At 46.0% G+C, this 13962-nt stretch overlaps 1 protein-coding gene across 1 annotated transcript in view; it reads left to right on the forward strand.

Moving 5' to 3' along the window:
- LOC112611610 (O-acyltransferase like protein) overlaps positions 1 to 13962 on the forward strand; it is a 75847-nt gene that overhangs the window by 32062 nt on the left and 29823 nt on the right. Inside the window, exons 5-7 of the mRNA XM_025365571.1 lie at positions 2493 to 2719; positions 8535 to 8714; positions 9821 to 9923. Of these exons, the coding sequence (XP_025221356.1) occupies positions 2493 to 2719; positions 8535 to 8714; positions 9821 to 9923 (510 nt within the window). The remainder of the gene's footprint in view (positions 1 to 2492; positions 2720 to 8534; positions 8715 to 9820; positions 9924 to 13962) is intronic.

A 13962-nucleotide genomic window follows, 5' to 3' on the forward strand; every position in this document is an offset into this window, starting at 1 on the left:
CAACTCCCCTCGTCAACTGCATTTCACTATTAAATCTCATTCATTGCATGATGTCTGGCCAGTACTGCCTGTTTCAGGATATTATGGTCTGAGTGTTTTTGTTTCCCCCCCAAAATTCGTAAGTTGGAATGTCACCCGCAATGTGATGATCTCCAGAGATGGGGCCTTTGGGAGGTGCCTGTCATGAGGGCAGAGCCTTCACGAATGGGGTCGGGTAACTTAGACAAGGGACCCCAGAGAGCTCTCTTGCCCTTCCAACATGTGAGGACACAGCTAGAAGGCGCCGTCTATGAACCAGAAAGTGGGCTCTCAACAGACACCGAATCTTCCAGCACTTTGATCCTGGGCTTCCCACCCTCCAGAACTGTGAGAAATTAATTTCTGGGGTGTATAAGCCGCCTAGCCTATGGTATTTTGTTATAGCAGCCAAACAGACTGAGACACAAGAAGATCACCATTTACCTTTTTTTTTTTTTGAGACAGAGTCTTGCTGTGTCACCCAGGCTGGAGTGCAGTGGCGTAATCTCAGCTCACTGCAGCCTCCACCTCACGGGTTCAAACAATTCTCCTGTCTCAGCCTCCCGAGTAGCTGGGACCACAGGCGTGCACCACTGCACCCGGCTAATTTTGTATTTTTAGTAGAGACAAGGTTTCACCATGTTGACCAGGTTGGTCTTGAACTCCTGACCTCAGGTGATCCACCCACCTTGGCCTCCCAAAGTGCTGGCATTTCAGGCATGAGCCACCATGCTCAGCCCACCATTTACCTTATTTTTTTTTTTTTTTTTAGACGGAGTCTCACTCTGCCGCCCAGGCTGGGAGTGCAGTGGTGCAATCTCGGCTCACTGCAACCTCCGCCCGCCGGGTTCAAGCAATTCTCCGGCCTCGGCCGCCGCAGCCTCCCGAGTAGCTGGGACTACAGGCGCCTGCTATTTTTTTGTATTTTTAGTAGAGACAGGGTTTCACTGTGCTGGCCAGGCTGGTCTCGAACTCCTGACCTCGTGATCCGCCCGCCTCGGCCTCCCAAAGTGCTGGGATTACAGGCGTGTGCCACCGCGCCCGGTCCCACCATTTACCTTAAACAAGAAAATGCACAAGTGTTCAAGGGGAAGGCCGGTCACGCCCAGTGTGATTGGTTTCAAGACCACTGAGAAATGTATTCTATCCCAAAACATTCCTGTTCCTTGCTGTCAGGTGACCACTGAAGATTAATTTTATTTGAGGGATTGCCTTGCCTACACACATTGCAGCAAGTCACCCAATACTTTTTGGGTGTTGCCCAGGCTGGAGTGCAGTGGCATGGTCTTGGCTCACTGCAACATCTGCCTCCCAGGTTCAGGCGATTCTCCTGCCTCAGCCTCCGGAGTAGCTGGGACTACAGGCGCATGCCACGACGCCCGGCTAATTTTTGCATTTTTGTAGTAGAGACGGGGTTTCACCATGTTGGCCAGGCTGGTCTCGAACTCCTGACCTCGTGATCCATCTGCTCGGCCTCCCAAAGTGCTAGGATCACAGGCGTGAGCCACTGTGCCCGGTCTCTTAGCATAAATTAAGTAGAAGTATAATTGCTGGGTCATAATTCTTGAATCATTTGATGTTGTTTTCCTGAACAATTCATTTTTCCTGTCCCCAGTAGGAAACTCTCATGTGTTACTTTACCCTCTCACCAGCATCAAAAGCTACTACCTTTATAAAAAGTGGAACCAGTTTGATAGGTGAATACATTGGTTTAATTTATGTCTTCAAAAAACTGGCGAAGAGGGTTTTTCTTTCCTAAGTTTATCTGCCACTTGTATTTTTCTCTTGTAAATTCATATTCTTTACCCCCTTTTCCATGTGTGAGTTCGGTTCTTCTTCTTCTTTTTTTTTTTTTTTTTGAGACAGTCTCGTTCTGTCACCCAGGCTGCAGTGCAGTGGGGCGATCTCAGCTCATTGCAACCTCTGCCTCCTGGGCTCAAGAGATTCTCCTGCCTCAGCCTCCCGAGTAGCTGGAACTACAGGCACACACCACCATACCCAGCTAATTTTTGTATTTTCAGTAGAGTTGGGGGTTTCACCATGTAGGCCAGACTGGTCTCAAACTCCTGACCTCAGGTGATCTGTCCGCCTAGGCCTCCCAAAGTGCTGGGATTACAGTCTTGAGCCACCGCACCCAGCCAGGTTCTTACTAATTTTTAAAGTTTATTATGTATGTAAAGAATATTAATTCTTAGTCATATCAGCTGCAGACATCTTCCTCAGTATTTTGGTTGCTTTAAGATTTTAAAAATAATTATGACAAGTTAAGTGAAATCCATTAACATTTTCCTTGATATATTTTCTCTTTTTTCATTCGTTTTATTCTTAGAGCATCATTCTCCATCCTTAAAATTGTTGAAGGTTTTTCTACATAAGTATGCAGCGGTTTGCTTTTCACAGGCCTGTGTTCCCAGCGTCTCATTTCGGCGTCCTGAGATGAGGGAAGGCGCAGCTGTTGTGTCTTCTTCCTGCAGGTTCATCACCTTGCTGGGGCTCACCCTCCCTTTGGCTGGAACAGTCTGCGTGGCAGCTAGGGAATGGGGGTCAGCCTGCAGGACATCGCAGGAACATGGGGCACCTCTGGCCACTTACGGGAGTCTGCCACTGAGCAAGGCGGAGAGCAATGAACAACGAAGCAGAATCCCACGGACGCACTGCCCGGCACATCTGCCCCTGTCAGCAGCCCCGAGCAGAGGAAAAAGTAGGCATTTGAATGAAACTAAGACTACCCAGGAGAGGTGACTTAGCCGAGTGTGCAGCTGGATATGAATGCCTACAGTGCTGGCTCCTAGTGAACGCCCGGCAGCTTCCAAATGTCAGTGTGGAGGTTAGATCTCTGCTCTTGACTGTCCCGTCTTTGTTTACCATCAGCGTGCTAAGGTCAGGCAAGGTCACTAAAAATGCTGCTTTATTTCGTGAGTACAATTATCCAGTGTGTTTTTGTGCTGATCAAAGACTAGATTCAAACAGGGCCTGGGGTTTCACTGCGGCAATTCTCTGAGAACAATTCCGTGGCCACAGTGTCTGCTTTCAGTGTCACACTTACACACATGACCCGTAGAAGCTTCCTGCCATCCGCAGGAAGGTGAATGATTTACATAGAAACTGAAGGGAGGGTGTTGAGCTTGCAACACAAGGTAATTCACGCAGTATGGTACGTGTGAACCAGAAACAGATTAACCCAGCCTAGGTAATGAGAGGCTGGATTTCATTGAGATAGACTGCACTGTGTTTTAGTGAAAAATCAAGAGCATTGCCTTCATTTCTACCTGCCTGCCTATGCACCAAGGCAAATAGAATATCTCTCTCTCTAACCTTCAGAACATGTGGAATAAGAGGGCCAGGCTCAGTGGCTCACGCCTGTAATCCCAGCACTTCGGGAAGTCAAGGTGAGAGGATTGATTGAACTCGGGAGTTTGAGGCCAGCCTGTGTAATGTAGCAAGACCCCCCATCTCTACAAAAATAATTTAAATATTAGTCAGGCAACAGAGAGAGACCTTGACTCAAAAAAAAAAAAAAAAAAAAAAAAAAAAAAAGAACAGAACCAGAACGTGAATATTTGGCAGATTTCTTTTAGATCCAGGTCCACACAATTGTCCTTTCTTACTCCAACTAGGGGGATAAAAATAAAATGGAATGGCTGGGCTTGGTGGCTCATGCCTGTAATCTCAGCACTTCGGGAGGCCGAGGCAGGTGGATCACCTGAGGTCAAGAGTTCGAGACCAACCTGGCCAACATGGTGAAACCTTGTCTCTACTAAAAATACAAAAATTAGCCAGGCATGGTGGCAGGTGCCTGTAATCCTGGCTATTTGGGAGGCTGAGGCAGGAGAATTGCTTGAACCTGGGAGGCAGAGGTTGCAGTGAGCCAAGATCATGCCACTGTATTCCAGCCTGGGTGACAAGAGCAAGACTCTGTCTCAAAAAAAAAGAAAAAAGAAATTTCAGTGAATGAACTAGAAGGATATGAAGAAATGATAAAGCAGCTTCAGGGAATATGCCTACTGTGGAAGGCATAGAAATTATTTTCTCAGATCCTACTCAGATTTTTTTTTTTTTTTCCAGAGACAGGATCTCCCTCTGTCACCCAGGCTGGAGTGTAGTGGCATGATCTCAGCTCACTTCCACCTCTGCCTCCTGGCTCAAACGATCTTTGTATTTTTAGTAGAGATGGGGTTTTGCCATGTGTTGCCCAGGCTGGTCTCAAGCTCCTGGGCTCAAAGGATCCACTCGCCTCGACCTTCCAAAGTGCTGGGATTTTAGGCGTGAGCCACTGTGCCCGGCCCTATTCGGGTCTTAAGGCAAAAACAAAAACAGTAGCAACACCAACCAAAAGCTCAACAATAAAAACAAAACACATGTTTGTGTAAGCAGAGATATGGTATAAGAAGGAGCCAAGAAGGCCTAGAGGTCCCTGGCACAACCTCTTTCCCAAAGCTGGAAGCAGCTCTAGCAGCTGGGTGGCTTCCTGTGGACCCATCTGTGACGGGAAGCGCTGGTGGTCAGGCTTCTGAACGAGAGGCAATCCTTGCTGTCCTGTAATTCCCACCAGGGGCCTTGGTTTTGCCTTCTAGGGCCCAGAAAATAATCATGCTCTCTTGTTTCTATTGCAGCCCCATCAGATGTTGAGGGCAGTTATGGTGTCCCTGTCCAAATCTCAGAATCCCTCAATTCTTCAAACGATGTGGTTCTAGACCTCTGTCTCTGTGCCGCTACCCCCGCAACCCCGCACTCCCGCACTGGCGGCCTACAGACAGTTCCACATTTGGTGTGGCAGAAAGAGCACATGCTTAGGAATCCTGTCACCCAATCAAACCTGCTTTGATTGCTAACTCTGACTGTGGTCACATTGTGTGACCTCTGTGAACCTCAGTTTCCACATGTGTAAAACAGAGGCATATAATGGGATCTGTGGAAGGAATTAAATGAGATCATAAGTACTTACCACCTCCTCCTAAATTCATTCCTTGTTTCCCCATTCTCTGCGGTTAAGCCAAGAGAGGAAAGAAAGGGTAGGGGCTTAAATCTGCCAAGGCTACATGCTTGGGCTGCTCTGACCTCGCTGGGCTGCTCTGACCTCGCTCAGTGACCAGCAGAGTCAGCTGGATTGCAGGGACATGCCACGTCCACAGAGCTGGATTGCAGAGCCCAACCTTTTAAGGCTGGATGACAGGATTTAGGCCAGGTACACCTGGTATGGTGTCAGGAACTGAAACTTTAGGTTCCTCACCCAAAATGAGGCACCCTATGATTGGGACATTAAAGTTATGTTACCTTTTTTTATCTGGCACATTTAACTGTGGTCTCAAAATGGGGGTTTTCCATGTTCTGTTGCCATAACAACTTTTTAATTTTTGTACTTAATACCATCAAAGGATGCTGGGCATGGTGGCTCACGCCTATAATCCCAGCATTTTGGGAGGCTGAGGCAGGAAGATTGCTTGCACCCAGGAGTTCAAGACCAGCATGGGCAACATGGTAAAACCTCGTTTCTACAAAGAAATACAAAAATTAGCTGGGCATGGTGGTGTGTGCCTGTAGTCCCCGCTACCCAGGAGGCCGAGCCAGGAGGATTGCATGAACCTGGAGATGGAGGTTGCAGTGTGAACTGAGTTCATATCACTGCACTCTAGCCTGGGTGACAGAGCCAGACCCTGCCTCAAAAAGAAAAAAACAAAAACATCAAAGGTAAAATACCACATCTCTGAATGTTTGAAAATAAAAATCAATTTGGAGAGACTCAGACATTCAGCATTTTTTTCTCTCTCCACTTTTACGTTAATCAGTGAGTCAAATCAACATAAGACCACCGTGTCTTCTAGAAGTTTGGAGCTAAGTTGGGTATTTGGATTCCTGACTCTTTATCCTCCAAATAACCATTGCATTTGCTTAGAATGGTTTCCTGTTACATGAGCCTGTCCTTTGCTATTTAGAAGAGAAAAATATGAGCGAATGTATGAGGAAGTTTTCATGACATACATACATAGCTATGGATTCAGGCCCTGGGCATCAGGGCTCTTACTTAATGGCCTGTTGTTTAAAGTGGGCTCACTGTGGCCGGGCACGGTGGCTCAAGCCTGTAATCCCAGCACTTTGGGAGGCCGAGATGGGCAGATCACGAGGTCAGGAGGTCGAGACCATCCTGGCTAACACGGTGAAACCCCGTCTCTACTAAAAAACACAAAAAACTAGCCGGGCGAGGTGGCGGGTGCCTGTAGTCCCAACTACTTGGGAGGCTGAGGCAGGAGAATGGCGTAAACCTGGGAAGCGGAGCTTGCAGTGAGCTGAGATCCGGCCACTGCACCCCAGCCTAGGCGACAGAGTGAGACTCTATCTCAAAAAAAAAAAAAAAAAAAAAAAAAAGTGGGCTCACTGTGATTGAACAGAGCCGAAGTGGCTGCAAGGTTTTTTAGAGCATTGTCACAACCAATGGGTCTCAAACTTTGGCGAGCATCAGAGTCACCTGGATGACTATTACAGCACAGATTCCTGGGCCCTGACCCAAAGACTCTGACCTCATAGGTCTGTGGTGGGGCCTGGGAACGTGCATTTCTAATAAGTTCCCAGGTGATGCTGAAGCTGCTGGCTGGGAGACCTCCACTTTGAGAACCGGTGATTGCCTGCATCGTTTCATCCAATCTTCTCCACGTCCTCATGGTTTATAACACTTTCCATTTACAGATGAGCTAAGGGAGTCTTAGAGAGGTTATCTTCCCCCTAGAGCAGTTATTTTCAGAAGCCTTTATAAACCGCTGATGGGTGAGTTCATTCACGAGTAGAATTTAGACAGAAAAACATAATAACAAACATATTGAGCACTAGCTTGCCACATTAGGCATCAAACCAGATATTTGATGTTCCAGAATCCTCATTACAACCCTGGTCAAAATGATGCCCATTCTAAAAGTGAAGAAACTGAGGCTCAGGGAGGCTAAAGAAGTTGGCCAAACCTGGCAGAGCCCGGGTCCTGTATCTCTTCACTGCTCGGGAAACTGAGGAGGAGCAGGTGAATCAGCTCTAGGAGGCTGTCGTGCTGTACTTATGGCCAATTTCTGAGTGAAAACCCCTGTGAATGAAAAGGGTGGGTGTGGTGACTTCAGACAGAGACGCAATCACAAAGAGTGACTTAAATGGAAATACTTGTATTCACGGCTGGAAATTCAAAATGTTAGGTAATTAAATTCTTCAATTTAAGAAACTGATTTAGATTTTCAGAGCTTGATTATGGGCCAGACCTTATTTGTGAATAAGTTTTAATTCTGCAAAGACTTCTTTGTGCCCACAATGTTGAAGGCATGGGGCTCTGTCCAGGTAGAAATGGAAGTCTCTCGGAGCCGGCTTGAGCTTGGAGGCCCCTGTTTTGCAATTCCAAACACTTGCTTGGTTCTCAGAATAGGTAAACATTAAATTCTTTAAGAATGGGAATGAATTAAGAAGATGGTATTAACCATTCTTAAAGTGATAGGGCTTAAAATAGTGGTAGTAGTAGCTGTGTTCTCACGAGTACATACTGTGGGTTGCCTCTGTTTAATGTGATCTATAAGCATTATCTTATTTGTTCTTCATGATAATCCTATAAAATCTACTTTGATTATTTTGCAGATGTGGAAACTTAGACACAGAGAAGTTAATTCACTTGCCAGGGGGGTCACAGAGCTGATAAGTGACAGAATCAGAGCCACGAGCATCTGGCTATATGGCCTGTGCCCTAAGCTCCTGTGCCACCAGTCCCTCTGTTTTTGTGCCTATACTTTGACCTACGTTATTCATTATTATTATTATTATTATTATTTTTGAGATGGAGTCTCACTCTGTCACCCAGGCTAGGATGCAATGGTGCAATCTTGGCTCACTGCAACCTCCACCTCTTGGGTTCAAGTAATTCTCCTGCCTGAGCTTCTGGAGTAGCTGGAACTACAGGCATGCGCACCACGTCCAGCTAACTGTTTTGTATTTTCAGTAGAGATGAGGTTTCATGTTGGTCAGGCTGGTCTCAAACTTCTGACCTCAAGTGATCCACCTGCCTTGGCCTCCGAAAGTGTTGGGATTACAGGCGTGAGCCACCATGCCCGGCTCATTATTCATAAGCAACTAGTCCTCAGAATTGCAGGGGTGTTCTTTCACGTGAAGTGCTTGCTTTGTGGATCACATCGATTCTTACTGATGTCTGCGTTCTCCTTCCCTCAACTCTTCGTCAAGCAGGACTGGGGTCAGGGGTTGGCATCTCTGGGGCCTGAGCTTGGGCAGCGTATTCTGCACAAAGCATGTGGGGCACCAAACTCAGGTCAAGTCTGTTAGCGAAAGTCAAGATTCAAAAGGGAGGGATACTAAGTATGAAAGTCCACAGATAGATCAAGAGGGAACCGTGGAGGCTGAGCTGAGAAGCCCACGGTCAGAGCAAGACAGCCTCCGTGTAACTGCCAAGATCTGTGGATTGCACTTTGGTTCTTGTTGCGGGGCGGTGTGTGGATACCCTGGCAGTCAGGGTGGACAGTAACACCTTTGCTCTTGCCCAGGGTTTCTAGGAGCCATGGTTCATGCTCTGGAGTGCTTTTCTTGGCAGAAGAATGTGCCAGCCATCTGGACTACAAAGACACCAGGCAGCACCTGCTCTGCACTGAATGGCATTCGTGTTTTGAGTCTTCTGTGGATCATCTCGGGACATACCAGTCAGATGACTGCATGGCTGTCTTTGGGTGCGGAGAGTTGATGAGCCTTTACTCTGGGAGCAGTCAGGGAAGAGACACTCTTTGGTATGGCGGGATCATGGTGGCCAAAGGATGGGGGTCTGGCAGCCTTCCCACAAGCAGCCTTCCTTCTGTTTTAGAGACACTGTGTGTGACCTCCCATCAGTAAGGTTTCCAGGCCAGTGTCTAGTGGCTCATTTCACTCCCTCTAGGTACAAATCAGGCACCTGGCTGCCAGGTGAATACTGATACCTGGGTATTGTATTTTCGTTATCCAAAAAGCCGAGTTCTCTCTCATCATGGTTAACGAAGCCAGGACCTAACATTTATTTTTCCTTGAAAAGCAGACAAGCATAAATAAAAATGGTCCACTAATATCAAATCAGTGTTTCTCCACCTTCTTCTTGCTGCTACCGTCCTGAAGCGCTCCTATCAATAATAGTGGTACTCTCTAAACAGGGGGCAAACACAGCCCAGCGCAGATTGAAGAAGCCTCCTGGGTGATCTGTACCAGCCCATGATAGGTAGTGCTACAGTCCAAGGGGGTTGTGGCCACTGTGAGTGCATAAAGGAGCTTAAAGCTCCTGAACGACCGTTAGGGACCTCAGTCACCACCTTTTATTCCCAGTCTAACTTCTCCTCCTACATGAATTACAGTGATTCTTCTTCTTCTTCTTTTTTCTTTCTTTTTTTTTTTTTTTTGAGACGGAGTCTCACTCTGTTACCCCCTGGGCTGGAGTACAATGGCATGATCTCGACTCACTGCAACCACCACCTCCCAGGTTCAAGCAATTCTCCTGTCTCAGCCTCCCAAGTAGCTGGGACTATAGGCGCCCACCACCACGGCTGGCTAATTTTTTGTATTTTTAGTAGACACGGGGTTTCACTATGTTGGCCAGGCTGGTCTCGAACTCCTGACCTCGTGATCCACCTGCCTTGGCCTCCCAAGTGTTGGGATTACAGGCGTGAGCCATCGGCCCGGCCTATAGTGATTCTTAAAACCTGCCCGGTACAACCAAAAGTTGAAGGTGTTCCTCTTGCTTTTTCTGAAAAGAGAAATCACATGATTTTCTTCTATGAAATAAAAAGACACTGCTTTTTAATGTTTGTTACAGATAATGTGCTTGAATGGAAAAGCAGAGTGCTTAGAAACCCACTGTACATTTACTCTCGGAGCGGTCCCTTCTATCTTGGAGTTGATACATTTTTCCTGATCAGGTAATAAGGTCGAACTACGTTTTCACTGCTGTGGGGCTTGTGGTGTTTGTTCTGGGATGTGTGTATGCGTATGTGTTACCATTCTCACTCTAATGAGAAAAGCTGAATGACCCACATTTATTCACCTGGGCCTTTGTCCATTTCTAGACGGTACTGTTGTCACAAGAGATTCTCCACTGTACCTTCTGTTTATTACATGAGTTACGATGGCTCTATAACACAGGCCTTTTACAAACATTGATTGTATTCATCAAGATTGTTTATTTCGGTGCTTCTCAAAGTCTGACCTACAGAGTAGTACAGGTGCTTGATGAAGTTCTGAATTCTCGCTATAGCGAAATGGGAAAAATTCAGAAAATGGCATGATGTTTCAGAAAGTTATGTTTATTTATATGAACTATTAAGAGGTAAAATTTCTTAATTGTTTGAGAAGTGTCGGGCACTGTGGTAAGCACTTTGAAATAGTATCTCATTTAATCTTCATGAAAAATTCTAATTTTTGTTTTTAAAAATTGGGGTAAAATTTACATAACAAAATTAACCACTCAGTGTAAAATTTCGGGCATTTGATACATTTACGATATTGCGCAACCCCCCTTTTTCTTTTTTTTTTTTTTTGAGATAGAGTCTCACTCTGTCGTCCAGGCTGGAGTACAGTGGCGCAACTTCGGCTCACCGCAACCTCTGCCTCCTGGGTTCAAGTGATTCTCCTGTCTCAGCTTCCCGAGTAGCTGGAACTACAGGTGCTTGCCACCACACCTGGCTAATTTTTATATTTTTAGTAGAGATGGGGTTTTGCCATGTTGGCCAGGCTGGTCTCGAACTCCTGACCTCAGGTGATCTGCCCACCTTGGCCTCCCAAAATGCTAGGATTACAGGAGTGAGCCACTGCACCCAGCCTGTGCAACCAGTTTTATCTACTTCCAAAGGTCTGAGAAGGCTTGTCTGATGGAAGAGGTGCTATTTCAGCTGGAACCAGAATGGCAAGAAGGAGCCATAGGAAAAACTGAGATAAGAAAGTTCAGGCAAAGGGTCAATTAGTGCAAACGTGCTCAGGCAAGATCCGGGGAGCCTTGTTAGGGAGAAGAAAGAAGGGTGAAGCTTAGTGAAGGTGAGGAACAGTGGCAGAAAACCCAAGAGAAGGGCAAGGGTAGACCATGGGAGACCTTGTAACAACACTAAGGAGTTTAGACTTCAGTCTTGGTGGAACGGGAAGGAGTAAGAGAGCTTGTTTTAATCTGGACAGTGATGTGATCTGATTTATTGGAAAGATGATCGCTCTGGCTCCTATGTGAGTAATGCGCCTAAGAAGGGCAAGAGTGGAAGCAGGATCGATGAGGATCGATTTGCCCTATTTTAGATGAGAAATGGTAAGGCTGGGGTGGTGGTGGCTGGAATCAAGAAAGAAGGTCACATTCAGGATGTGTTTAAGATGAGGAATTGCTGAGGCTTGTTGATGCATCAGATGTGACGTGTGAGAAAAGAGATGAGTTGAGGATGATTTCTAGGTTTTGGTTTCAGTGTCTGAGTCGATGGTGACGGCATTCATTAAGATGGGAAAGATGGGAGGAGAAGCCGGGTCTGGAGGGAAAACCGAGCTTTCTGTTTTGGATGAATTAAGATGAAGAGGCCTTTTAGACAGCCATGTAGAAATGTCAGGTGAGCAGCTGACGTATTGTAAGTCATATCATAACTTGTGATATGATAGCTGATATTCATAAGTCATATCATAACTCGTGATATGGTAGCTGACATTCATAAGTCATATTGTAACTTGTGAGATGGTAGCTGACATTCATAAGTCATCTCGTAACTCGTGATATAGCTGACATTCGTAAGTCATATCATAACTTGTGATATGGTAACTGACATTCATAAGTCATAACTCGTGATATGGTAGCTGACATACGTAAGTCATATTATAACTTGTGATATGATGGCTGACATTTATTTGTAAGTCATATCATAACTCATGATATGGTAGCTGACATTCATAAGTCATATCATAACTTGTGATATGATAGCTGATATTCATAAGTCATATCATAATTTGTGATATGGTAGCCGACATTCATAAGTCATATTGTAACTTGTGATATGGTACCTGACATTCGTAAGTCATATCGTAACTCGTGATATAGCTGACATTCATAAGTCATATCATAACTCGTGATATAACTGACATTCATAAGTCATATCATAACTTGCGATATGGTAACTGACATTCATAAGTCGTATTATAACTCGTGATATGGTAGCTGACATTCGTAAGTCATATTATAACTTGTGATATGACTGCTGACATTTATTTTTAAGTCATATCATAACTCGTGATATGGTAGCTGACATTCATAAGTCATATCATAACTGTGATATGGTAGCTGACATTCGTAAGTCGGGAGATCAGTGGATACATCAAGGCTGGAGATGTAAATTTTGGAGTCCTTGGGATACAGGAGGCATTTAAAGCCACAGTATTGAATCTGATCACATTAAGAGGAGAATGGAATGACCGATGGGGACTGAAGGCCAGGACCTCTGGTGTTCCAACCTTTAGAAGCTGAGAAGAACCCACAAAGGAGTCTGAGAATGAGTGACCAGTGAAATGGGGCACAAGTCAGACACTGCGGGGACCAGGAAGCCAAGAGAAGAAAGCGCCTCAAGAAGGAATGCTGTGGTCAGCGGGGCCCAGCGCTCCGGGAGTTCATTGTGTAAAGAAACAATCTTTGACTTTGGCAACCAGAAGCCTTTTGGTGACATTGTCAGGAGCAGGGTCAGTGGCGTGGTGGACATGGAAGTCTGGGGGAGTGATGGGGTGAGGATGGGAGGATGTAGACACAATGACTTTGGACAACTCTTTCAAGATGTTTTGCTGTTTTAGGGAGCAAAGAAATGGAGTGGAGCTGGACTCTGTACGGGGCACAAAGAAAGGCTGTTAAAAGAGAAGGGACCCAAGACATACCTGTGGTATGTTGAGAATGACTGAGGAGAAAGGGGCAAACTGATGGCTGCTGGAGATGCTATTGTCGGCCAAACTACAAGAGCCACAGAGCAATGTTTTCATAAGTGCCCCCATTTTTTAAAAAAGGCCACTAAGGCCAGGCATGGTGGCTCACACCTGTAGTCTCAGCACTTTGGGAGCCCAAGGCAGGCGAATTGCTTGAGGCCAGGAGTTCAAGATCAGCCTGGACAACATGACGGAGCCACGTTTCTGCTAAAAATACAGAAATTAGGTGGGCGTGGTAATCCCAGCTACTCAGGAGGCTGAGGCAAGAGAATTGCTTGAACTCAGGAGGCGGAGGTTACAGTGAGCCAAGATCGTGCCACTGCACTCCAGCCTGTGCAACAGTGAGACTCTGTCTTGGAAAAAAAAAAAAAGTCATTAAATTCAAATGTGTGTGACCCACCCAGTTAGGGGAGAACTAGCTCCCATGCTGCACAGAACAATGGTAAGGGATTACTAATCACCAGCCACCTTCTGTGCCACCTACCTCCCTAACAGCCTGGTTGCTTGATTCCTCTTCTCCTTCAAGTTTTTACACAGCAAAGCCTTCCTCGTCCCCTCTCTTTGAAGTGCAACTACCCAGCCTTCTAGACTTCATTTTTTCTATTTATCCACATACTATAGCTGCCATTTGTGATTGATTAATTGTCTGTGTCCTTTCAGTAGAATGTAAGGCATAAAGTTTGTTTTTCTGTTTTATGTACTGCTGTGTCACCAGGTCACTGAGGCAGTGCTAGCCACAGAGTATGTTCAATAAGTCACTGTTGAAATGAATGATTTCTTGTCTTATCTCCAGAATCTGGTGTGATAGTTTCTTGCGGTAATGCTGAGAAAGAGGGATGCAGAATGAGCTCAGACCTATCCATTAAGGATCATGCTAGGAGGTGGCAAATAGCCCAGACAGGCCAGGCTCAGGATCCACAGTATGCAGCAAACCAGCAGTGATACGGGAAACCCTGGGCTCCAGACTTTCCAAGAGGGCAGCACTGGGTCTCACCAGGCAGAGGAAGCCCAGCTGCAGAAGACCGGGAGTGG

Source organism: Theropithecus gelada, chromosome 18, assembly GCF_003255815.1.
Source record: "Theropithecus gelada isolate Dixy chromosome 18, Tgel_1.0, whole genome shotgun sequence".
NCBI lineage: Eukaryota > Metazoa > Chordata > Mammalia > Primates > Cercopithecidae > Theropithecus > Theropithecus gelada.